The sequence below is a fragment of the Sphaerodactylus townsendi genome, linkage group LG02 (genome assembly GCF_021028975.2).
Source record: "Sphaerodactylus townsendi isolate TG3544 linkage group LG02, MPM_Stown_v2.3, whole genome shotgun sequence".
NCBI lineage: Eukaryota > Metazoa > Chordata > Lepidosauria > Squamata > Sphaerodactylidae > Sphaerodactylus > Sphaerodactylus townsendi.
This window is the reverse complement of record NC_059426.1, coordinates 120,159,614-120,186,488: the sequence shown is the minus strand read 5'-3', so window position 1 is coordinate 120,186,488 and position 26,875 is coordinate 120,159,614. Positions and strand designations below refer to the sequence as shown.

General features: G+C 42.2%; 1 protein-coding gene across 10 annotated transcripts in view; it reads left to right on the top strand.

The window, feature by feature from the left end:
• The window catches only part of SLC8A3 (solute carrier family 8 member A3), a 223,518-nt gene extending 196,893 nt beyond the window's left edge, over positions 1-26,625 (top strand). For 6 of the 10 annotated variants that reach the window (XM_048484383.1, XM_048484382.1, XM_048484379.1 and 3 more), the window contains 4 exons: positions 9,650-9,774; positions 12,007-12,106; positions 19,251-19,526; positions 22,352-26,625. In XM_048484383.1, the coding sequence (XP_048340340.1) occupies positions 9,650-9,774; positions 12,007-12,106; positions 19,251-19,526; positions 22,352-22,728 (878 nt within the window). In that variant the 3' untranslated portion in view covers positions 22,729-26,625. The remainder of the gene's footprint in view (positions 1-9,649; positions 9,775-12,006; positions 12,107-19,250; positions 19,527-22,351) is intronic. The other 4 variants (XM_048484378.1, XM_048484376.1, XM_048484384.1 and 1 more) reach the window with 2 other exon arrangements.
• The last annotated feature ends 250 nt before the right edge of the window (positions 26,626-26,875 follow it).

Genomic DNA, 26,875 nt, shown 5'->3' with positions numbered 1-26,875 from the left:
AAAACGTGATTTCCTGCTCACAACCTGAGTTGACACAGTCTATTCTTCCCAGTTCAGGCTTTTAATATATCACTCTTTGTTGCATATACAACTCAGGCCTCATGTGGGTGGGGGTGTACATGGTAAATTTCTCACAGGATTTGCAGTTGTCATAGCAAGTGTTGCCTCAGTCAATGTCAGTTTATCTGAACAGAAGGACATTCGGGTCCTTTATAAGACAAGTGTCCCTATATTCTCAAATTAATTTTTAAAAATGTAAACAGTGGACTACTTCTATTCAATGTTGAATTGTACTGTCTGTGCTTCATGTATCTGTCACAATAAGGGAGTTTCCCTTATCTGTCTGGAAGTGCATCTTCCATTGTTCCCTGCTTAAACAGATCAACTTACCTCCCATGTACCCATTAACACTTCCTTGGGTTCAAATCTGAAAAGTGTTAGAAAGGAATTCTTTCCTCCTTGCCTCTACTGTGTATGGAAAGCAGAAATGGGCACTTAGGAAGAAGTGGCAGGTTCATTTTCCAGCCTGGCATCTCCAGACCTTATCAGGACTAATTGGAGTTGACAGCTGGGAGTCGAGGGTGCAATCCATGTTGAAAGCTGAGTGCTGAAGCTGATGCAAACAAATCAGTGCTGGTTAATAATTAAGCAGGCATTTGGCAGCATTCACCTTGACAGACTTGACCCATCAAATTAAAGTAGCTCTGGCTTTTCCACTCTTGAACGCTACCCCTGCTGCTGGGGGCTTCTGCCACCTTAAACCCATGGGTGATTCTGTCTAGATAAAGGCAGAGTGTGTGGAATTCCTTCTGAGCAGAGATTCTTCTTTCTGCCTTTCTCTTCATCTTTAAGGAGAACCCGAACAGCACCTTGTTTTCAATGTGCTGACCATGGACCATGGTTGTTTTTCTCCTTGGCTGATTAAACACACAGCAACTGCTGAATGATGGTGCAAATGTGCATCGCTGCAAGATTTCTTGGACGGACATATTTCCTCAAGTCCCACTTTCACTTTCTATTCTTCCTGCAGCAAGTGAGACCACTGCTAGCATGAATGTAATTTTGCTTTGCAGCCAGAATGGGCAGAATTGCCAGTGAGCACAGCTTTGCCCTGGACCTGTTTCCTCTGCCCAAAGTCACCCTGCCCAATTTCACACACACACACCCATTTCCTCGCGCTGCTTTGCATGCTTCCCTTTTCACTTCTCTAAATGCTTATATCTATATATTGATAAAAACAACACAAGCAAGGTCTCTTTCTGGCTCCACCCACCTCCTCCGCTCTGTTTCTCCCTTGTCAATGAACTGGAGGGCATTTCTAAAATTTTATTTTAGACAAACTTCTATTTTAAAAGCAATAATCTTTCTCTGGCTTTTGCAAAGAAACAACACAAGCAGGATCTCTTTTCGTCCTCCCCTCACCTCCCCTCAGAGGTGGGATCCAACCAGTTCTCACCACTTCTCTAGAAGTGGTTACTAATTTTTTCTGAGTGCCAAGAAGCGGTTACTAAAGCAACCTCCCTGCCCAATAGGGACTGGAGGTGCGTGTGTGCGGCAGCGCCACTGTTTGAATCCCACCACCATCGGAACCTGTTATTAAAATTTTTGGATCCCACCACTGCCTCCCCTACTGTTTCCACCCTACCCAGTGATTGGGAGGGCTTTTTACAACTTTATTTCAAAGAAGACTGTATTGTAAAACAATTTTTTTCTGGCTGCAGGAGGCATGAAGAGAGAAGGGGGAAAGGGAAGAAAGGGGGATCTAGCACATGAGCTTCTTCTTCAGCATCGTGTAGTCCAGGGAATGATTTTGCCTCTTTCTTGGGTGGGGGGAAAGTTGGGAAAGGGATACAGCCTTTAGCTTTTCATTCTAATACACCTGTATTCTCGAGAATTACATGTGACCCCTCTATCAACAAAGTGGGCCCTTTTTTAGCCAACTTTTGCTTACTATCTAGCAAAATAATGATAAATGGAAGACACCCAAATGATCACCCTGGGTCTTCTACATTCCACTCTGCCAGAGGGAGCAGTGTCATCGGCTACATCCTTGTTTCACCCTCCCTGCTAGGGCACATTACCAATTTTTGTATCTCAGACTGAGCTGAAAATGACCACCAACCTCTGACTATTGCTTTTAATTTTGTTGATCAACCTCAGTCCTGTGCTTAAGAGTGATCCAACAAATCCTTTTCAGGCTAACCCACCCAAATGGTCACAGAGGACAGAAATGGGATTAACACATCTAATAAATTTAAGGTCCTTTGATGGTCTCTTCCAGGCTGCAGCTGAGGCGAATACTCCTGAAACCCCTATCCACTATTATGAGGAACTAGCTACTGCTATAGTCACCTCTAGGCTTGGAGATTCGGATGCACCAAATCCCAGATTCAGCCTGAATCTGGGTGCATTTGGGCATATTTGGGCCAAAATCGGCCGAATATGTCCTCCTCGAATAGGAACAAATCTGAATGCAAGGCATTGGGCTTTTTTGGGTATTTTTGGTGTTTTTGCATTTTGGCCCATTATCTTGCTATTACAGGCGTGATTAGATCTGTGCCTTTAGGACGAGTTGATAAGTGGAGTTAAAAGAACCAGGAAAAGCTGAGGAGGCCCACTGAGACTAGCAAGTTAGCTTCAGGGAAGGCAAAGAATAGCTCTTCCTGTGTAAGCAGAAAAATGCGAGGAAACTCCTATGCGAGCCCACCATGCACTGAAGAGCCCCTGAAGAGCCTGAGATAAGCATTCTATGCATAATGGGCCCTTGTGTCTTCCCTTCCTCTTTCCTTCATGAAAATTTGTACAGATGTTTGTTTATAAATCTCACTGAGTACAGGCAGCAAGAAGGAAGTGTAACTATTTGTATACTGTTTATGCAATATTTAAATATTTTAGCGAGCAAGAGAAGAGAAAGAACTCAGAACCACTCAGCCAAGAACATTTATTTATTCACTTATTTCATTTATAGTCCATCTTTCTCATTGAGGCTCAGTGAAGATTACACAATTAAAGATAGTGCAAATAATACAAACTATAATACAAACAACATACTATAATACAAACAACATACAATGCAAAGAAAGAGAATTGCAAGGTTAAGAACAACACACTCCAAACAGAATCGAATATCCAGTGAATAATGCAATGAACAGTCTATGTTTTCACTATGTTTTCAACCCGATTCCCTTTACAGATGCAAAACTCTCAAAAAGCTCTGGGATATTGCTTCCTCTCATGAATGTTTCCCTGATGAGGAACACAGTACACGCAATAGGGAATCCCCACAATTTTCAATTTTCTCCTTCCCTTTAAAAGACACACAATGAATGAGAGGCTGGTGTACACTTTTCATCGTCTTATCCAGCACCACCGAGGTGACCAGTGTTTGAAAACACTTTCATAGCTATATAGGAGAAATAAATGTGTCTCCCTTTCTGGAATAACACTGGAGTCAGTTCTTCTAACTTGTGCTTTTTGTGCTGCTGAATGGTTCCTGTTGTACAAGTGGGACTGAATTGGATACTTCACACAGAACTTGATATTAAGCTATTTGGTAGCGTTCATCTGCAAGCACAGGAATCTGAGATTATGTTTATGTGCAAGTAAACCCCATTGAACAAATGCCAGCTTCTCCCTTCAGTTGTCTGGTCAGACTTACTTCCCAAATGCTTTTGCTTTGACAGTCCATGAATTGATCCATTTTAAAATATTTCTTGAAAGCAATATCCTAATTGTGCATTTACAGTCATTTTTTTTAAAAAAAATCACATTTTCTACAAAGGAAAAAAAGAGTAATTAAAGCATCCCTCTTCCCCAAACCAGTTGGACTATAGCAGCACCAAGATACTGAAATGAGAATTGTATCTAAAAAACTTCAAGGCAGACAGAAAACCAAATAGAGGTCCTGAATGAAGGTTTTCATTTTGACTTCTGTTGCTCTTCTTAGATTTCAGATATGGAGGTAATGATATTGCAGCCTAGTAATCATCACTGAGATGATGTGGACAGGAAAATTTATTTGCCTTAATTTATGCACTACCTCCACTTGGCTCTGAGGGCAGCACTCACAATTCAGCTGTTATGTAGATGCCATTAAATCACGTTCAAAAGTGGTCCCAGATGGGTAGTCATGCTAGTCAGTTGCAGGAAAATTACATAGGAGTCTTGTGGCATATCAAAGACTAACACAACTTTATCTTAGCATAAACGTTCATGGACTAATCTCATTTCAGTATCTTGGTGGCCCAAGTGCTAAGGGATGTTCATCGATTTTTGCACACTGATTCCATCTGATGCAAAGAAAAGCACTGAAAGATTATAACCCTAGCTTTCATAGCTGCAGCCAGTTTCTGCATTTGTTCTGTTGGGAAGAATTTTTTAATTCATGCAGAACTGCTGAAAAAGGACTTCTCCTTCCTGGAACACTCTGTGGGAGCCTGCATGAGGAGGGAAATTGACCATGACGTTTCAAGATATTGTTCACTTCAAAAGGTAGCTGGATTTGTTTCTGCTGACACAGGGTTCCATGTATGATGTGTAAAACTGTGCTGGCTCTGCAGAGTTAATAGTCTTTGCAGTCTGGTAGACTTTTTGAGTTGAGGGAAAATTTTAATGATATATGGTGTTCATACAGAATGTTTAGCCTCTCTGTAATTTTTGGAGAAAAATAGGCCAGCTGAATCCCATGCAAGGGTTATCAACTCCATCATGTGAAGTATCTTGTACTCTCAGAAGGACCTTCAGTCTTCAAAAATCCTACAGAAATTCTTAAAAACATACCTAGAGAATCTTGTTTTATGGTTATATTTTCTTTGTGTGACAGCTCAGATTGAACAGTCAATTAAGAAGAATGAAACAGAGATTTTCACTGTGAAGCATAACAGTGTGCTTTACTATGTTACCCCAGTGGCGAAGCTCCCAGGGGATGGGAGGGGTGTTACACACCAGGCGCATGGATTTGGGTCACGTGGGGGGTGAAAAATCCCCCGGGTCCTCCCCCTTTCCCCCGCCCCCCATGGTGCCTTCCTGGGAAATGTAGTCTCCTGGGAAATGTAGTTTCCACCAGAACAGGAAGGCCTGTTCTGCAGCCTGCTCGGTTTTCTAAAGTAAGTGTGGGGGGGCACCGCGATGCCCCCCACAGCGGCCCCCCTGCGGCGCCCCCCTACACTTACTTTAGGAAACTGAACAGGCTACAGTTCCCACCAGAACAGGAAGGCCTGTTCTCCACCCTGCTCAGTTTTCTAAAGTAAGTGGGAGTGGGAGTGGGCGCCGCAAAGGGGGGGAATCCAGAGTGCACACTGGGCGCACTCTGGCCCAGCTACACCTCTGCATTCCCCACTAATATGTGTTATGACAAGTTTTGTAGCCACTGTGAAGCACTAGAATCAGCAAGAGATAGAATGCTTTCAGTTAAAGGCCCAGTTTGCTGTTTTCATGTAAAGGCACAGGAGGAGAGGCCCCAAAAGGCAAACAAATCTTTCAATAGGCCATAGGAAGTTGGTGGGACAAGCTTTCCCAGCTGAAACCACTGAGTTCATGGGGTTTTTTTCAAGGGTATTTTTATGTCAACTTCTGTTTTCTGGCACAGGGGCCAGTTAGTCCACTATATTTTTGATTCTAACCACAATTCTTGCTCAGTACAAATTTCAAAACATTTAAAATGCCTATGTAAGAAATGTTTGTATGCATCAAGCCTTAGTTGCAATTTGCTTTTCCATTGTTTCAGCTAGTGGTTACTATCATGAGTTACATGGACAAGGGCACAATTTACTGGAAGTCTATTCTAACAACAAAATACTGTTAGCGAAGTCAAATTTTGAGTGTTCACTATTCACTGTGTCCCTAGCACAAGATTGTTCAAACATTTTGTGACAGAATGTTTAATATCACATTTCTTTTGTATCACATTTTACTCCCATTTATTGCTTGTTATTGTCATGCCTCCTTTCTGTATTAACTGCCTACGTATTTCATATGCTCCGCAAGTGAAGGGTACCCATCTATAAAGTGCTATGTATATTAATAATGCAACACAGATTATGATCACTAACACTTTTATTGTCAGCAGAGAAAGTTTCAGACGTACTAGACTGTGTTCTTTGCTTTAGTGGATTAATAGAAGAGGAGAGCAAATAGTCATGGAAATATGGCAGGCAGTTGGTTGAAGTGGGAAAGCTGGCACCCCCAGTGCTGCACAGGAGTTCCATACATCTTACACTACTCTTATGTGTAGATTATACTTTCTCTATCAAAAACACACTCCCTTGCTTTGCACTACTTTCTACAGGGAATGGTGGTCAAGATCCCATGTTTACTGAGATGGGCACAGGGTACATGGAGGCAAAGCCCACCGGGAATTAGGAGATAATTGGGGTGGGGGGGATATGATCACACCAAGAGAGTTTATATAACGCCTTTTTGACCATTTGCAAAATAATGACCTTTTGCACAATCAATGGCATTGCTGAACTCATCAACAAACACAGATACACAAATGTCCGTGACACCCCTCCCAGCTAGGAACCATGAGTGAGTATGGGAATGATCCATTCTAGACTTGGAGATTTGAGTGCAACGAATCTCGGATTCGGCTCGAATCTGGGTGCATTTGGGCCAAAATATGTCCTGTCCGAATATGAACGAATCTGAATGCAAGGCATTTGGGCTTTTGGGGGGGGGGGAGTATTTTTTTGTGTTCTTTTCACACATTTTTAAGATAGTGGCACCAAACGTTCAGGGTATCATCCAGAGACTCTCCTGATGATGTCACCCAAGTTTGGTTTAGGGGGTCCAGAGTTATGGACCCCAAAAGGGTCCATAACTTTGAGGGTCCATAACTTTGCCCCCATAACTAAACTTCACCAAACTCAGGTGGTATCATCAGGACAGTCTCTGGATGAGACCCTGAAACTTTGGTGCCTCTAACTTTAAAAATGCGCCCCTGACAGGCACCCCAAGAAATTGCCCAATATTCTCTGCTCTGCAGTGCCTTGACTCCATTGTAGCCAATGGGGAATTTCTGAGTGTGTATGCAGGCTGCACATTTTTAAAGATAGAGGCTCCAGACTTTCAAGGTGGCTCCAGGAGGCCCTCAAGGTAATAGCATTCAGGCTTGGTGAACTTTGCTCCATAACTTGGAACCCCCTGAACTAAACTTTACCAAACTTGGTTGGAGACACTCCGGATGATTCTCTGAAATTTTGGTGCCACTAGCTTTAGAATTGCACTCCCTGCAGGCACAAACGTAAAAAAACACCCAAAATACTACAAAAAAAAATCAGACGGACCCTAATTTCTCAGGTCTATATGTTATTTGTCTTATTTGGGCATGCAGATAATTTTATGCCCGAATAAATCTGAAACCGAATTTTACTGAATTTCTATGGTATTGACCAAGCCTAATCCAGTCTGCACCTGATGGACACAATAAACGCAGAGGCTGCTGGGACTATTATACTCTCTTGGTGTCCCCCTTATCACAGAAAACCTAAATGGACAGGTCATTTTCAAGCCTGTTTTGAACATCTGGCCATTTCAAACACTGAAATGTTGCAATCAAATACCACCCTTTGTCTCTGGATTTGCTACCCATTTTATGCTACTGAAATTCCTTCTTGTGACAACTGCCTTGTGACACGTCCACAGCCAAATCTAGTACGGATTCACTTATAGACTGCATCACATGCTACTGATACCTCTGATGTCTTCTTCTATCTTGATTTGCTGTCCCTCCCTGGCCTGTAAGGGCATGCATGACTTTTCACACCCTTCACTTTAAGGATACTTCTCCCACCTTTTTTCATTCCAAGACTTAAAATCCCCTAAGCAGCATCCCCCTGCACATTTTTTAATTGTTAAAAAAGCTACAATGCGAATGTGTTAGGACAGAAGACAAGAGTTAGGACAAGATGGGAAGGGAATTGATGCATCAACTCTTTCTTTATTTGATGCAAGAATTCTTCTCAGAAAACCTCCATATTTGTACATATTTTCTGCATTTGCAGTGAACAAGGAAATGCCTCTTGGTATGCTGCTCATTTCAGATGTTTCTCTTGTTTCTATGCTAAAGGACAACTAAAGCTTGTTGATGTGCATGTATGTGCATACACATCAGCCAAGCTTTAACTGTCCTTTAGCATAAATACATGGGAGAACTCTGAAATGAGCAGAGTCCCAATTAGAGAAATTGATTAGGGAATTAATTAATTAATTAGAAAAAGAAATTGTTGGTGAATCGATTTCTTCCCCCTCCAAATACCATGGACAGCACTATGTCAATGTCATGAAACAGAGGAACACAAGCCTGTTTTATACATAATAATTCTTTCTCGTGGTCATTTCATAGTATTGAATGCTTATATTTTCTTTCTGAAATCTTGGCTTGTTTTTCAGATAAAATCTTGGCATCTACCAGGAAAAGATCTGGGAGTGGTATTAAAATGCATAGGGCCACCCTGCTCAAATAAACCTTTTATGCTTTTGACTTTTTTGCAAGTATGTTATCGGTTTATGAAATGATATTTTGATTGTGTGTGGGGGGGTCTACATATTGCACACAACATTGGACTGCTGATATGAAGATAGTTTGTCAGTTTTTCTTCTCTCCCCTGTTAAATGTGGGATCACAGCCTCTGTGGGATCACAGCCTCTTCATGTTTCATGTTTCACTGCTCTCGTGCCACATCATTGGCTATTGTTAGCAGGGAAATATTGAACATGATAATGTCACAACACATGAAATGAACTGGTTGTTGTGGGTTTTCTGGGTTGTGTGGCCATGGTCTGATAGATCTTGTTCCTAACGTTTCGCCTACATCTATGGCTGGCATCTTCAGAGGTGTATCACAGAGTGTAACAGACTTCCCTCTGTGATACACCTCTGAAGATGCCAGCTATATCTGCAGTAGCAGCTAAAGTAAGATTCTCTGAACCACGGCCACACAGCCCAGAAAAATCCACAACAACTTTCCAGTTAATCTAACCCGTGAAAGCCTTCGACAATACATAAAATGAAGTTTGCCTATCTATACAATATGCTAGCCATATCTTAGCTGAAAAGCCTTGAGAAACAAAATACCATATTAGAATAACTGACAGCACAATCCAGTACACACTCAAGTCTGCTTCTTCAGTGGATTTAAATGCACTTATCTTTCAACTGGATTGTTCCTTGAGAAAATCTTTAACGTAGAAAATACCATTGCAAATAAATAAATAAATAAAAATAGCAAAAAGAAGTTTTAAAAAACAGTAAACAATCAGTTCTGCCATTTTCAACCAGATTTTGAGGTCCATAGCCTCCCCACGAACTTTTCCTTTAAATGTTGTTTTGCTCTCTTCACACAGCCATTCTGTGGAATAGTGTTTGCAAGGCTGAACAACTGATTGGTTAAATTAGTCATATCTGACTATAGCAAGTAGATAGCATCCCTTTTCAGCTCTCTCCACCCTTTCAGCATTTAAAATAATGCTGCCATTTTAAATAATCCATTCTTCCACTGCTTTCATAAGGCCTTTTATGTTGGGTTTGCAAATAAGGCTATTGGTATGCCAATCCCCTCCCTCCCAACCCAGCTCTTCTGTCCAGTGTCATCTGCCCTATGTTAGGAGTGTGGAGGACATTCTCTATATGTTGGTGCTGTTCCCACAGAAGTGGCAGAAAGGAAGCTGACAATGGAAGAGGAGGAAGCTAAGAGGATTGCAGAAATGGGAAAGCCAATACTGGGCGAGCATCCCAAACTGGAGGTCATCATTGAAGAGTCCTATGAATTCAAGGTCAGTGCTATGCATCAAACTTTTTGGAATGGAACATGAGAAAGAGCTGCAGGAAAGAGACTCACCTTAGGAAGAGGGGGAGGGAAAGAATAACATATTTTGAAGTAGAAAAAAGCAGCAGGTGAAAGGGAAAGCTGATGTGGGGGGATAAAAAAGAGAGGTGTGGTCTATAGTAAAAAGTCAGAGAGCAGATGGAAGATTTGGAAAAAATTGCTGTGACAAGGCGAGAAAGGCTGAATTCCGATGTCATGATAAGTTGTGGTTTGTTTAAACACAGCTTATGCAACAAATTTCATTAATTTACCAGACCTAATTGCTATGAAAACTCTCGTTTGTATACTTCTCGTCTTTTCCCCCACATTCCACTGTTTTCCTTGTGCTGCCGTCTCTGTAGTCAGGAGCCTATGAGTGGCTATGTGATTTTTGAGGTCATACCAAATCACAATTTGGTAGTCACAGGGGAGCCAGTGTGGTGTAGTGATTAAGAATGTCGGACTAGGATCTGGGAGACCCATGGCAAATCCCCATCCGTGCCATCAATTCTTGCTGACTTTTTTGGGGCCAGCCACAATCTCTCAGTGTAACCTACTTCACAGGGAGAATAAAACGTAGGAAATAAAAATTATGTAAGCCACTTTGAGTCCCCATTGGGTAGAAAAGAGATGTATATGTGAACTAAATTAACAATGAACCTACTATTTACTCTGACATTTTGTCTGTGCTGTCAAGACAAAAAATGAGGAGGCACTTTTTTAAAAAAGTAGTCCCCAAGATGCCTTATTAAGGTTATGCTGAAAGGATTGTTGTCAGAGAAATGCATAGCCCTACAGAGACCTGCAATCCTTTACTGCCATGTGACCACTCAAAATACAACTCAGCCAATCCAGAGTCCCAAATACATGGCTTGAGAGCCAAGTTTATTTGTATATTTTTTCAGATAATTTATATTTTCCTGAGACCTGCTCCAGGTCTCTCAGCCTGATCTGATTGCACCCGAACATTATATAACCATGAATAGTAGGGGGAAATCTTGCTATTCTAGTGATTTAGCTTTGAAGAAACATGAGGCAGCAAATAACCTTGCACCTGAGCACAAACCAAATGGATCACTCAAAGGATTCAACATTATATTGCTTCAGTATACATTCAGAAGACTGAAGAGTAGATAATAATTGCTGTGTTTTAGCAATTGTACATGTCAGTCTATAGGATTATGTTTATAACTGCACTGTTGGGTTTTTTTAAATCAGATATTGTAATATATGTTCAGGCAAATTATTGCAGAGTTTTGTTTTCCTTTCTGCACATTGTAGCACATGGGCCTTAAAGGCAGTTATGGGCCCAGTAGGCAAGTAGTTTTCTAAGAGAGCCAAAACTAATTTCTGAAAAGAATAGCAGGTCAAAGTTCTAAGCAGACAACTCTAAGGTGCGACAACTCTAAGGTGTGTTTGCTGCAGTCACTGTTGGGTACATCTGTTTCATTTCTGGTAATAGGAGAGTGAGGGCAAATTTCACTCAAGGGCTGTCAGCCACTTTTCTTAATCCCTGTGGGAAACTAAGAGAGGCCCTTGAGGCCACCATCTCTTCTGCCCTGTGGCAATGGCTACAGTGCTACAGTAATATTAATATTACATCTCTATTCCCATATAAAGCAACAAGTGAGCATTTCCATTTAATTGAAGCCGTGGGTAACAAGTACACAAAAGTTCAAAGCAAGACCTTAGTTCAGCCTGGCCTTTTTTCTTTCAGAAAGTTGATTTGCTTTGGTATTAGTGACAAGCCTGAATACAGGTCAGTTCTGACAACACCCATGCAAAGCTTCAGCCTGGTCCCTGAATCAGCTGGCCTTGTCCATTTGTGAACAGACATTGAACAGCCCATGAGGAAGCTATGTGGAAATCACAAGGAACATCTCAGCAAAAAGACAGTCCCATGAAAAGAGAAAAGCATTTGACTAAGAATGGAAACATCTATATGAATAAATGAAGGCAGGAAACCATTACTGCTAAATGACAAGGTGGCCTAATTCTCTATGGCAACTGCCAAAATCTGATGTGGCTGTATGCAGAGTAGTGCACCTTATTGTCACCAAGTTTGCTTGGCTAGTGTGTTTGTTGTGTGATCTTTTTATTCATCATTATGAGCCTGGGGCTCATGAAATTGAGAAGTTCTATATTGTCAGTTTAGAGGTTTTCTCCCAAACAGGTTACTCTGTGTTCTTATTATTGACAGAGTACTGTGGACAAGCTGATCAAGAAGACAAACCTGGCCTTGGTGGTAGGGACACATTCCTGGCGGGACCAGTTCTTGGAAGCCATTACTGTCAGTGCAGGTGAGACAGGCCTAATGGCTGGGATTCCACAATGCAACCCAGGCAAACAACCACCATTGAGAGAAAAACATGCATCACCTGTGCTGAAATAAGCCAGTGGTCCTCCTTCCCATCTCTCTCAGAGTGGCACAACTTTTCAGAATGATCCGGGATTCAGTGTTTCTTTCTACTTGTGATTAGTAGTTAGCCAGTGTGAAGTGGTCAGACTACAATATGGGAGACCCAGGTTCAAATTCCCCCTACTCTGCCATGGAAGCTTGCTGGATGACCTTGGGCCAGTCATGCATCCTCAGCCTAATGTACATCACCAGGATATTGAAAGGATAAAACAGAAGGAAAGAAAAGAATGTAAGCTGTTTTAGGCTGTTGTTCAGGAAGGGGAGGGGTATTAATTAATTGATTGATTAAATAAACAAACAAATGTTTTGCCTCTTTTTTCCCATCAGTGCAATAGATTTAATCTACTGGAGTGTTTCCACAAACAGGAGGATTTCTGCTTACACAGTATACCTTTCTCACCTCTCCCTCCTGCTGCAACCCCCATAAATCCAGCTCCTGAAGGGGACATTTTAAACTGCAGGGGACAGAGTGTGGTGAGAAAAGTTGCACTCCACAGGCCAAAATACTCCTTTCCACAGAAAAAATCTAGTAGATTGAAGCCCATTGGATGGTAAAAAGATCTTTAAAGGATGTCACATGGACCCAAGAAGTTTTGTTATACTGAGTCTTACCACTGGTCAAACCCCTATTGTCTTTCAGGCATTGTCAAAAAAAATTAACTTGTAATTTTTCATTTCCTAAAACAGTAACACACTAGAACCAAAATAGCCTCCTAATTTTACATGTGTTTCTTTAATCTGCTGCTCCCACTGATTAAAATTAGCCTTTGCCAATTAAAATTGGTCCCCCCCACCTTGCTTAATTTACATTTTAAGGGATTAATCTACTATCTACCCAGCTTTAATGTTTATCCATTCAGCAGTGGCTTCAGAATTGAATGATTAGAGCTCTTAATTCTTACTATTTTCAGCTAAATTTGGGCTGCTAATTACTATATGTGCCTGTGGAAATCTTAATTCTCAACCATTAGGCATCCTTTTAAAAAATTACCTTTGTGACTAGGAATTTCAGTGAACTGATTGCTCAGGATTAGGCACTTTCTTTTTAGATCTGCAAGAGCATTTCTTGATTCCAACATAATATAAAAGGGAACATGGATAAAAATGCCAGCAGCTGTTACCCTTGAAAAGCCCTGCAATCAGTATCCACGCAATTCATGGTGCACCATGGCTTGGCTACCTCACATTCCTCCCAGAAAAGGAGTTGATTTCCAACATGCCCATAGCCATGAACAGCTGTGAATTGCTTCTGCCGAAGCTGCATGCAAGCGTGTTCACCATACAGATGCTTTATTATTGATGAACTTGGAGGAGACTTGTGAGGGAGATGTCAGAGGTAGTCAGAGGACATGGAGGAGTGGAAGAGTTCCAGCCATGCCCCTGGCTCATATTTCTGCAAAGAGATTCTCAATTCATAACTTCTGTCTTTCAGAAGATTCTCATCCATACCAGTTATGTCAGAGAACAGCAATGGTAGAACTTTGCTTAGGGCATTGTGCTTGTCAATACCTCTGTCTCCCTCTGCTTTCCAAATTGAACACTACAGCTGGGACTATTGAGTGGCTGCAAGCCAGATCACACCATGGAAATCAACTGGGATTTGCTTCCAAATAGATCTGTTTAGGGTTAGCTTGCCAGTTCCTCTCCCCACTGCCTTTCTCTTTTGTGGAACATAAGCAGGCTTTGTCCAGAAGTCCAAATTCTTGAACAGCTTCTACTCTGAGTCTCAGCATGTCTTGGAAAGGAGGACTTTGTTCCTGCTGAGTGCATGTAGAGCAGCCAACTGCCAGTGTTGACATAATGGTATTTTAGTGGAAAACTGTCCATCATGACATAGTCACTTTTCCTATCTAGCAACATTTTAGGAGAAAAAGGAGAATATGAGAGACATTTCTTTATTTGATGACAGATGATATTTCCATTATTTGATTTTTTTATTTTATAAAATATGTTTATGTTTTTCATCTGACTTTCTACTATGGCGCTCAGGGCAACCAATGAAATTGCACCCCCTGGACTCCACTGCCTCACCATTGCCTCCATAGTGGGGCAGTGGTGTCTGGGTAATTTGGGGAGAGCTGCCAAGCCACCCTATTTGGGTTAACAGGAAGGAAGGAAGGAAGGAAGGAAGGAAGGAAGGAAGGAAGGAAGGAAGGAAGGAAGGAAGGAAGGAAGGAAGGAAGGAAGGAAGGAAGGAAGGAAGGAAGGAAGGAAGGAAGGAAGGAAGGAAGGAAGGAAGGAAGGAAGGAAGGAAGGAAGGAAGTTAGTTAACGTAACTAGGGTAGCTTGGCACCCCTCACTTGGAAGAGAGGGGAATCCCTGGGCAGTTTCCTTTGTAGAGAAGGAAGCCATGGAGTGTGACAAACCCAGACTCCTCCCTGGCAGATATGGGCAGGTGTGCTTCTGCTATATGGGCATCTTGAGGAAACAGGGGGACAGGACGCAAGAGGAGGAGCAATGTAGGCAGTGCAAATGCGCCTCCAGCTCCTTGCTCCTGGGCTGTGCTGTGTCTTCTCCTTGGCCACAGCTTGAAGCTTCTGCACCTCCCCAGCCTCCGGCAGAAGCCCAAGTGGAGGGTGGCTGACTGGCAGAGGCAGGCAGGTAGCTGGTGGCCACAGTGGCAGCCATACAATGAAATAGGACGTGGAGGCTGGAGGAGATGGCAGGCAGTGAGGGAGAGGTGGTTCAATGTGCCCCCCACGTGAACCCTAAAGTTGTGCCTGGATTTAAGCCCCCCTCCCCTCACAATGTCTGTGCATACCCTCCAGATGTAGGTGTTGCATGTCCTGAAGAATTTAAGAAGGGCAGCCACAGGAAGTATGTTCATATAGCTGATAGAAACTTGGGGTGATCTGATTCAGTTGAAAAACATTGTGGTAAAGGAGAGGCATATGTTCTGTTTTTGGCAATTTATCTATGGATAGTCTACTCATACATCCAGGCATGACAGTGAAGTGGGCAAAGCTGGGATATTCTGAACACAGCAATTATCCTTCTTTGACAATTTAAAGTAGATCAAGCCATGATCAAGACCTTTCATCTCTTCACCTCTGTGTAGAATATCTGATAACTCTTCCAATATTCTGTTCTACTGTTCTACATTTATGTCACTTCCCAGCAGCCAGGGCATATTTGAACATTCACCACACTGAATGCTGCCCAACAGCTGTCTTCTGCTGTTTCCTAGGGACCTGACAGGGTCCCTTATTTTTGCAATTCCAAGCAGATAACAAACAAACAGGATACCAGAGCAGAAATCTTACCTTACATGCAATCCTAAGCAGAAAACAGTGGACTTAGAAGGGTGTAACTTGGGTAAGGATTGCTAGGCCAGCCACTCAGCCCAATGATGCCAGCCAAGGATACCCTTTTACTTTTCCCTGTATAAATGAATGACTGTCATTGAGCCTTGTGAGAGGAAAAGTAACCCTTTGTCCCCGGGGACATTAAAGTGATAAGGGCAAAACCTGCCATTCAGTATTGATACAACGTAAGCAGGCCCTCACTGCCAGAGTGCAGAGCTGCAGAGTGGGCTTTCTCCTCACCTCAGGATCAGCCCTGATGTGTGTCGATGAATGTCTGCCATGCCTTAACAATCCCACTATGCTGTAAACAGATTTCTCATAATGCCTGTGTGTTTCCAATGTATGCTCATGCTCTTCTTCAGAGAAAGAGTGAATAAGGATGCATGGCTGGCCTTCACACTCTTCATGAAGCTGTCTCTGTTGCTATGGTAATAAATTTGAGCATATCCTCTGGGTACACATATAAAAAGTTCAGAAAATTAAATACGATTGTGGCATTGCTAACACACTTTCAAATAACTTGATAATATTTGGGGGTGTGGGGGACCCCAGTGCCACTTTTGCCTGCCCCACCATTAGAATCTTAAAGAAGCAGAGAAAACAAGGGTTACTCTAACAGCGGTGTTTATTCCTTCAGCCCCAAAGAACTCCTCTAGGTGAAAAGATTTTTTCTCATGTAGTCTGTTTTGAGGAGTGTCTCTCTAATTACTTTCCCTAAATATACCACAGAGCTGCAGTTATCTATGCCTGAATGTTATGTTATCAGAAATTAGCTTCTAGTAATTCATGGCAAGATTACATCTTCATACACCACCTTTGAGTCAGGCAGAGACAAAGGAGATCTGGAGTTCTACACATCAAAAAAGAAAGGGAGGGACAAGAATCAATGTCCACATCTTACCAAGTTTGGATATTTCCTGGAACTGTGGACGGAGATTAGTGAAGAAGTAGTTCTAATCATTCCTGATTTGCAGAGTTTGTAACCTGGATGTAGCACTCCTAGTTGAGTCTGACTGTGGTAACAGTGTGGCTCTAGAATTCAAAAAACATGCATGAGGCTCTTTCCTCACTGGCACCATCCCTGGCCATCAATCAGCACACTGCTTTATTTCTCCAGGGTCTCCCCAGACCTCAGAGTAGAGAGGGAGGCTCTGGTTTCACCACCAAAGGCCTCCTTCTCTTCCCTGCAGCAGTGTTCCTCCAAAGTGTGACACTCCCCCTTTCTACCCTTCCCTGGCCCTGCCCATATAACCTGAGCCATTATCTGGGCCAGGGGTTGGAGCACCATTTCCACCAGTCTCCTGCTCCATCCATTCTGGACCTCCCTTTTTGTCTCACATGCTAGTTACTGGGAGGCCCTCGGCCAGGCCTTCCCAGCTAGGCTCCTTCCAGGTTCCTGCATGGCTGGGTTCCTTCCAGGTCATTACATTAGACTTCTACTGACTGCCTCTAAGTTCACTGGCTGGCCTGATGGCTTCTGAGGCTCATTCTTCCCCAGCATCTTCTTTGTTGTCCTGGCACAGGCAGAGGAGGAAAGTAGTGAGGCCCATGCTCAGTTACTGCAGCTACTTGCTGCCCAAGGTTCCATCCTGGGAGTTCTGGCCAATCTGACAGTGACTGCCCAAGGTATGAGGGAAATGGATGCACCCCGCTTGGCTCTTGTGGCATTGGGGAAGTACCCTGACTTTGCTGCATGTGTCTTGGCTTAGGCCTGATCAAGTGCTGGCAGCAGACACCATGGCATAGGAAACTGTAGATCCATGAGTACCTTGCATTTCTTCTATCATGGTTTTCATCTGCAGGATTACCAGTGATAAGCAGAATAGGCCTGTTTAGACTGTGTGCCTTCCAGCCATGCTGTGGGTTTGCTGTTGTCCTGATGAGTGCATGTGTTAGTAGAGAAATATCAACCACAAGAGAATAAAACAGTATTTTGTATCTCTTTATAGCCTCTTTTTACAGTTGGTAAGATTGTTTATTTATTTGTTAGATTTATAGGCCCCTCTTTTCCACCGAATGGGCTCAGGGCAGCTCACAACAGAAAAATCTACAATAATAAAATCAATTCAGATTATAATCTCAGTGCCCCAGAAGATAATAGGCAGTAAACCAACCAGAGGGAGAGAATAAACTAGGAATGAATAAAAGGCATGAAGTCACAACAAAGTACCAAAAAAGGAAGAGAAGTGAAAGGGAAGGAAGGGCAGGTCAGGGCAAGGAAGGACAGGAGAGAAGGGAGAACAGCCGAGCTGGAAATCATTGCTGCCTTCAACCATAGGTCTGGTTAAGCAGCTATGTCTTGCAGGCCCTGTGAAATCGAAGTCTCACAGGGCCCAGATCTGATGTGAAAGAGCGTTCCACTAGGCTGGGGTCAGATCTGAAAATGTGCTGACTCTGGCTGAGGGCAGCCCGACATTTTTGGAGTCAGAAACACCAGTAAGTTGTTACTCATAGAGCTCGGTGCTCTTTGGGGGATGTATTGGGAGAGGCAGTCCTGCAGGTATGAAGGTCCCACACCATTTTGGGCTTTGAAGATTAACAGCAGAACCTTGAACCTGAACTGATATTCCACCTGAATCCAGTGCAGCTGGCAGAGCACTGGTTGTATATGTGCTGTCCACAGCATCCCAGTAAGGGTCTGTGCAGCCACACTCTGGACCAGTTGAACTTTCCAGAGCAGTCTCAAGGTCAGCCAAGCATGCAGCAAGTTACAGTAGTCTAGCCTGCAGGGAACCATTGCATGAATCACTGTGGCTAGGTTGGGGTGAGACAGATAGGGCAAAGATGGAAGAATGCCAGTCTGGTTACATTTGTGACCTATGCCTCCATAGAACAGAGGTATCCAGGACTGTGCCCAAACTCTCAATGGTTGACATAATTGTATAGCATCATGAGCTAGTAGCTGGCATCCATTTCCTAAATCATCCTGACCCAGCCACAGAGCCTCTGTGTTTGATGGATTTAGTTTCAGCCAGCTGTTTCAACTATTTTACCACTGCTCCCAGTCAAATGGCCAGCGAATCCAGGACAGCATCCAGCTGACTAGCCATATACAGGTATTGCTGAGTGTGATCAGCATACGGGTGACAATTCAGCCTGAAACTCTGGACCAACTGGGCAAGAGGGTGCATATAGATGTTAAATAACATCAGGAAGAGGATGGCCCTTTTGGGGCCTCCACATACCAATGGGTGACATGGTGATATCATTTCCCCTTGTATCACTCTCTGTCCCCACCCTGGAGGAATAAGATCAGTCACAAGGTGGTCCCAATATTAGCAAAGTGATGAGTCAGAAGATTGTAATTGTAAGTTAAAAAGCAAAAACCATCATGAGCAGACTGATTGATTACTCTTTGTCCCTCAGGAAGCAGACAGTAGGTATTTCATAGTCTTTCAAATCAGGTACAGCTGTCATCAAGAACCAAACCCTGACTCCTCATTCCTTCATGTGAGGCTCTAACTAAAACTGGTCCCCTTCGTCCATATGAAAATACCTCCAAAAGTCGGGATAGGAGTTTTTCTGGTACACAGGTTGAGTCTTTCTTTCCAAATAGACCTACCCTTTCTGATACAGAAACAAAAAAATTATCCCCAAACTTCTTGAGGGATTCTAGTGCAGTGAGATTCTGTGATTTCTTTGGCTAAATGGAGTGGCAGAGATCTCAGGATTTCCACAGAGTCCTCTGATCTTGCATTTCTTGTTTTCTATTTTCTGCAGCAGGAGATGAAGATGAAGATGAATCTGGCGAGGAACGTCTGCCCTCCTGCTTTGACTATGTCATGCACTTCCTAACTGTCTTCTGGAAGGTGCTCTTTGCCTGTGTCCCACCCACTGAATACTGCAATGGCTGGGCTTGTTTTATTGTGTCTATCCTGATCATTGGCATGCTCACCGCCGTCATTGGAGACCTGGCTTCTCATTTTGGCTGCACTATTGGCCTTAAGGACTCAGTGACTGCTGTTGTCTTTGTGGCTTTTGGTACTTCAGTTCCAGGTGAGGAAACTAATGGAGAACTTTGCTCCATATTACTTCACCATTCCCAGTCCCACTGCTCAGCATTTAAATATGTTCACTTGTTATGCCCCTCCCCCATTTATCTAAGCTACTGGGCGGGGGGGGGGGATTATGCTGCCTCCAGGTGTAACTACAGGGATGACACAAAAATGACTACTCTTAAGAACAAGAGAAACAGCAGTCTTAGGGCTGTTTCACACATGGTGTTATCTTTACACAGCAGTAAACAGGAACAGAAGACTATATTTGTCATGAAAAAAGCCCCTCAAATGTCAATTTTATCACACATACACATATATGTTTAGCATTTATTATGAGCTGCCTCTTCAAAACATGTGCATATGACAAACTGAGAGCACCACACGCATCATCTGAGAGTGTCCACCTATGGGCATCTCTGAAGGTCTGTCATAAATCTGTCTCAGATTTTCTGATTCCTAGAACTACATGTCTCCAACCATCCATGAATAGAAGGCAAACAGAGTTTTTCTGCATTCTTCGCAATTTCTGCAGCACCTTCTGATCCCCACAACAATAATTCCTGGGGCCCTTGCAAAGAAATAGAGTTGTAGGCCAATGGGTGGGAGTGGAGATGAACAAGGATTAAATGGATCACCTTCCTCATCATAACTACATTTGAGAAGAGGAAGGAGGAGTGATTTCATACTCTTGTCCTAGCTCATTCCACTCCTGCTCCCAAACTTGATGGCTGTTCTCCTGCACAGGTCCCACAATCCTTGGGAGTGTCAGAAAGGGATAAAAAATAAAGAATTCAGGAAAACTTTGCCTTCTGTGTATGGAACTATATTGTGAAATGGTGTTTTTAAGAAGCCATGTAAGCTTTAATCAGGGGACTGGGCTTACTCTTGTCCATTGGCCATTGAAGATCTGATTGGTTATACAATTTTTTTTAAAGTTGCTTCAGCAACAGCTAATGCCACAGCACAAGAATCTTCTCTGTGTGACTGAAGGCAAGCTGTGTGCATTCAAGAAAATATTTTTAAACTACATCTTTAATTTAAAAGACTTCCTGTTAAACAGCTTCTGCCTGACATGTTGAAGAATTAATATTAGAATTATACATGACTTCACTCGCTGACTTGTGGTCAGCTCTGCCTCTTGTTGCAGCCATTTTGTGGTTGGCTTTACCTCTTGCAATCACCATTTTGTAGTTATGCCAACTACTCTGTTTCAGAATCCTAAAAGTGCCTACAGGCTCAAAAAGGTTGGGGACCTTGAGTTACTGTATAAATTACAAAAATAAAGGCAGCAATTACATGCATCACTGCATCTAGAAATAGCATTTATTTGTTTAAATAATTTATCAAACACTTCTTCAAAAGGGATGGAAGAAGTTGCAAGAAAGGACAGAATTAAATGATACTGGAACCATGTGCAGAACCACACACAGCTTTCTCCCTTGGAGGTAACTCATACATTCCAGAGGTACTTATGGCAAGCCATTCTCAGTTACCTTCATCCAAAAGAGACACATTTGCTTCCATCTCTAGCACAAAGGCCTGAACCTCAGGGAGGCTCACCTGCTCCTCCATCAGTGGCTGTTTCACAGTGGAAAGCACCTACTGTCCATAAGCCTCATCAGGCAAGGGCTTTCCTACTTTCCTGAGGCAGGTATCACTTGGAAAGGTGGCAAACATTGGGAAACTACTGACAGGTAGCCTGTCAGAAAGCCACATGTGGCTCCCAAGGCACTGAATGAATTTAACTGACACAGTCCAGCTAGTCACAAGATTAACACAGCTTTCTAATTACACCGTGGGGTTTGAATTAACTGTACTCAGACATTTTATCAGGTTTCCACCATATCTCTTGATCAAAAGTGAAGTGATAGGTTGATCACTTGTCAAGTAGTTCTTCAAGTAGTCACATGAATTGCCCTTACAGTAACTGCACATTTCTTGGAAAGGTGGCAAACCTGTACCACTTCTGGCAGCTCTGAAAAGGGCAATTTCTGTGCTAAGGATTGCTAGGGAATGGGGTTTTCTGAAAAATGGCTAGTATCATAATGCTCTTAATCAATATTCTGGTGCAGAAACCTTTGGAATGTTGGGCCTGGTTGTTGGGTATCACCTAAAAAGTAATTAGACAAATTATTGGAAGATAGGTCCAAGATAGCCAAAATGAGCAAACTTCCTGCTAAGAAAAACTAAAAAAATCTGTGTCTGTTTTGAGAAAAACAACCAAGAAGAAACATGAGGGTCATAAAGTTGTGGAGAAAGTATTAGAACTTTTTCTCCCATAATACTAGAACTCAGGGGCACCCAATGAAGCTGATTTGCAATAGAACAGCAATAGACATGGGTGGCTTTACTTCCTGCTTGTTGATGGGACGTGATCCTTTCAATGGACAGCACCTGGTTGGCTACTGTGGAAAATGGGATTCTTAACTAGCTGAATATTGAGTCCAGTTGCCAGCACAGCTGCTGTTATGTCTGCAGGTGGAGATTCACTCTCTTCATGTAATTTTTTTCTCCTACATAGAAATTTGGCGGTCAAGAAAATTTATTCTTCCCTATCCTTCTCCCTGACATGCTAATTTTCTCTGAATACAATTTTTTTATATGTAGGAGAATTCAATCTTGTGGAGCCACACACCATTGGCAGGCTATAACCCACAGATGTATCTTAGCAAGAACCAGGACTAAACTGATAGTCCTTTCCTTTGCAGCCCAACAAGATACCCATATGTTCCCTTTGCCTGTGATAGCTGTTTGCCCCAATTAAGCATTGCTGTCTTCCTGTTTAATTGTTACCCATGCCCTAGTTTCTCCTCTTCCTTTCAGACACTTTTGCTAGCAAAGCAGCCGCCGTCCAAGACGTGTATGCAGATGCTTCCATCGGCAACGTCACAGGCAGTAATGCTGTCAACGTCTTCTTGGGCATTGGACTGGCCTGGTCAGTGGCTGCCATCTACTGGGCTTCCAAGGGACAGGAGTTCCAAGTGTCTGCAGGCACTCTCGCCTTCTCTGTGACGCTGTTCACCATCTTTGCTTTTGTCTGCATCAGCGTCTTGCTGTACCGACGACGGCCTCACTTTGGAGGGGAATTAGGAGGCCCCAAAGGGTGCAGACTTGCCACAACTTTGTTGTTCGTGAGCCTGTGGCTCCTGTACATTTTGTTTGCCACCCTGGAAGCCTATTGCTACATCAGAGGATTCTAAGCCGTGAAGAAGATGATCAAATTGGAAGGGAGGGCTGCCCCTCCTCCGTTACCTCATTAGACACCAGTCCTCAAAGTGTTGTCAAACAAGGAATGACAGCTATCACTCAAGATTCCATAGCTGCCCAGATGGTAGGACAACTGGGCTTTAAGAAGGGCAAAACTATCACAAAAACAAAGTTTAAGATAATTAAAATGAAGCCAACAACATCATCCCAGTCGCTGATCCTACCCTGTTAAATCTAAAACTTCAGCAACATTCAAAGTTCCTGTTTCAGTTACTGCTGAACTCAACTTTATTCCTTCTTCCGCCTTACTAAATGTCTTGATTCAGATGGAAAACAATTTTTAATGTATTTGGCAGTGTGATTCTTAGAGCCAAAACAGATAAGATGCAGAAAATATGTATATAGAATCTCCCTTGATGTGTTAAAAGTTAGTCAGCAGGTCCAGGTTGCTGCTTTCAAGATTAAGGAACTATTTGTTTAATCTTTTCCTCTCATGCTTCTTCCACAACTTAAAATGTTCCTCCAAAGCTTTAGTTTACTCTATGCAGAGGGAAAGATAGGTCTGGTGCTTGCATCTGTATTTTCCTGCATGCAGACTAAATTACTGCTTTGGGATGGGCATTTTAAGATATGCAGGAGGTATGAAAGGAAAGGGTTAAGCATCCTTCCCAGATTTTCAAAGCAGCTATTATGCATTTATCTTTCTCATCTGGTTTGGCCCTGACTTGATCTATTTTCCTTTTAGCACTCAGAAAGGAGCTGGGAAATTGTCAGCCCATCCAAATCTCAAGGCAGAATCAATGCTGGAGATGAAAATGCTACATTTTTGTTTACATTGCATAAACAGCATCTGTCAAGAGACATGCTCTTTTTCACTTTATTTTAGAGTTACACTATTGTGCTTTAAACACAAAGCAACACACACACACCTCTGCAGGAAAAATACAGTTGATAGCTGAAGCATGAAGCAATCTGATTACCTGCCTGGGCTACTAAAATTTTAAAAAAACCCGGAAAACAGAAAAAAGACCTCTAATAATATTGTATGTAACTTGTATATTTTGAATATGGCAACTCTCTTTGTGTAATGAACTTTCTTAAAGCTTTTGTCACTGCAGAGAGCAACAAAGATAGTCACTTATAAAAGGTAAATAAATCAACACAAAGGTGTGGGGGGGTGGGGCAAAGCCTGCAGTGTGGAAAATAGGAGCCAGGAAAAACCAGCACAAGTTTCTTTTTTAGTCATAGTAGGCAATTTGTCCATTTGTGAAAGGGAAGGAAATTGTTTCTTTTTTACGTGGAGATGTCTTTATGTAAATAATTTGCTGTTCTCACATTTTTTGGTGCATACGAGGAAACTTTGAGGAGTTAAGGTGCCACTCAAAGTCTTCTAAGCATCACTTTCCTGGACATACTTTGTTCCTAAAAATACTTGAGAAGCAGGAAAGGATTCTGCCTGCTCTTCTTGACTAGGTATGCCAGACTGTATCAGGGATGCATCTGTGACTCTTTTAACAACCCATTTGTGAAAGAAAGTCTTCACTGTGACTCAGAGGCCTGGCGCCTCGGCCATTGGGAGACTTGGACATGGCTTGTCATCATCACCTTGAAGTGAAATTGGCAAGTGAAGCATCTGAAATGTAATCTGGTAGGCCTACATTTGGCCAGATGACTTCCTCATCTCCTGTAAGGCAGAGTATGATCTCGCGGATGTCGACACACCTCTGATTACTGTAGTACACTGGCACCTTCTATACCAAGAAAACTGACCACCAATCCCCTTTGGGTACTTTGGTCTTCTTTTTTCCAAAAGAAAACACTGATAATATTTTTTCAGCTCCAGTGATGTTTCCCATTCAACTAGCCTGTGTTACATCCATCACATTCTTTTCACACACAGGTTCACTTTGCAGTCTTTGTTCGGTTGAGAGGTGTGGTCTTAACTGCCCCCATTCTGCTTCATGTGATGAACAGTCTAAGAGAGCACCCTTTCCATTTCCATTGATCATTTTTAAAGAAAAAAAAATATAAAATGAAAAAAATATAAATGAATTATAGTAACAGCTGCAAACGGAAGTTTTGGGTTGGTACTAAATAAAAGCTATACTTATATCTATAGACACATATTATATATACATATTTCTTAAGTGCGAAAGCAGAAAGGTTTATGCTTTATTTTTTAAGTAGAAGACATTTTCTTCTGTCCAAAAATACTTAGGTGCTCTACAGGAATGTCTTCTTCATAAATGCCAACCTTGTTAAAGAGGCGCGGAAGGATCAGAGGCAAGTACACAAGTGGTATCCATCAGGCATATCGTTTTATAAGAGTGAATTGCTGAAGCAAAGGAGGAAGTGTACATCTATGGATATTGGATGCTGAATGTGTGTGTGTAGAGCATGAACATGAAAGAGTGATGGGAAATTTGCAGTGGCCAAAAAGGATGCATTACTGAACATGGACATGAAGATACAAGATGATCTAAGAAATGTAGGACAATGAATGAAAATTATCCTTAACTGGAAAAAAAAGATTTATTTTCCTATAAAATCATGCAGAAGTTTCAAATATGTCACACTCCATTTATGGGTCTTTATCACATATCGATATAGTTATATGTATGTGTGTGTGTGTGCATTAAGAAACATAAGAAGGAAATGGGAATACTTTGTTCTGCCATACCATAAGAGTTTGGACAGAGAAAAGGGGTGAAAATTTGTATTTGTGGAAACTGGTAAAGGGCGAACATTTGATGGCTTTCATTAGGCTTCTGAGGTAGCACAAGTAGGTAATCCCCCATGGTGAAATGAATAAAATGGATGGTACAGACTACTGGGAAGATCTCCTGCGGAACCCTATTGAAGAGCATCAGAGCACGCTGGTGGATGTGCCCCAAACCAGAGAAAGGATTCCTTCCCATGGAAATACTGTTCCTTCAGTATAGTCATTCCATCTCTAGTGGGAGCTTTAATATCTGTCATAATAATTCATCCATTCTAATCTTTCTGCAATTTATATTTTATCATTACCTACCTTCAGGGGAAAAAATGGGGGTGAAAAGCAGATTAAATAAGTAAATATCTTGGTGCCTGATCTCCAATTTCCTGCACAAGATCTTTTGTAAAATAAGAAGCTAGTTATCACATGACCAGCTCTTTTGGATTTCAAAAAGCAGAACTTCCCCAGGTTACTATGGCTGTCTTTAATCCCTGTTTCTTCACAATCATTTAGTACATATGACCTTTGTTAACCAAATTGTGTTCATATGTAAGTATGCTTTGGTTTATTTGTCACAGTGGTATTCCATCCTTTCCTAAAAGAGGTCAGGACAATGTGCATGAGATCTGATTTTATGCTGTCAACGACCCTGTGAGGTTGGCATAGAATGAGCAACAGTGGTTTGTGAGACAATTATTTGGGCCTGTAGGAAAGTGCTGAGTAACATCAAAGCCACACATTCAGTAGAAGTTTTCACCGCACCTATTTTATCTCTGAAGTTTCTTGAATTTCTTTCCTAATTCCATGAGACTCAAAAAAACAGCCTTTCCTTAAAGAAAAAAAAATACCGAGCTTGGAATTCAAACCAAATCAGTGTTAATGTATTAGGTGAGTTTTTATTTGACAAGCTTGGCTTCCTGACTGAGAAACCTAACCTGGGCACAAGAAAAATGCTGATCATGTTTGCTCATTCAACGTCATCACCGTATTTCCATCTGCTTGTTTCTTAAGATCACCTTGTTGGAGAGGGATGGACTGTCCCATTACCCATGTCATGGTTGTTTTGCTGCCCTTAACACGCACTGAAAAGAAAAAGTTCTGGGCCAACAATGTCAGTGGAGTGTCTCTTCATTTTATTTTTAAGTCATTAAATACAGGAGAAGTCAATTAAAAATCTGTGTTGCCTTTTTCATTTCTAAAAATGTGCACAGAATCATTCTTGCCTTTTCTTTCTTCCCTCATCATTGCCCTTCCCCTTGATTATATTTTGCTGGAAAAAGAACTGTCTCCACATTGCAGACCCTAGACAAAAATCTCTCTCCTCCACCTGCTGTCCTAACCACACCTATTACTTTGCTTCTTCATTGCTGTGAAAATAATATTCTGTGTATCCAGTTCTGGCAAAAATGTAACCCTGGGAGCTG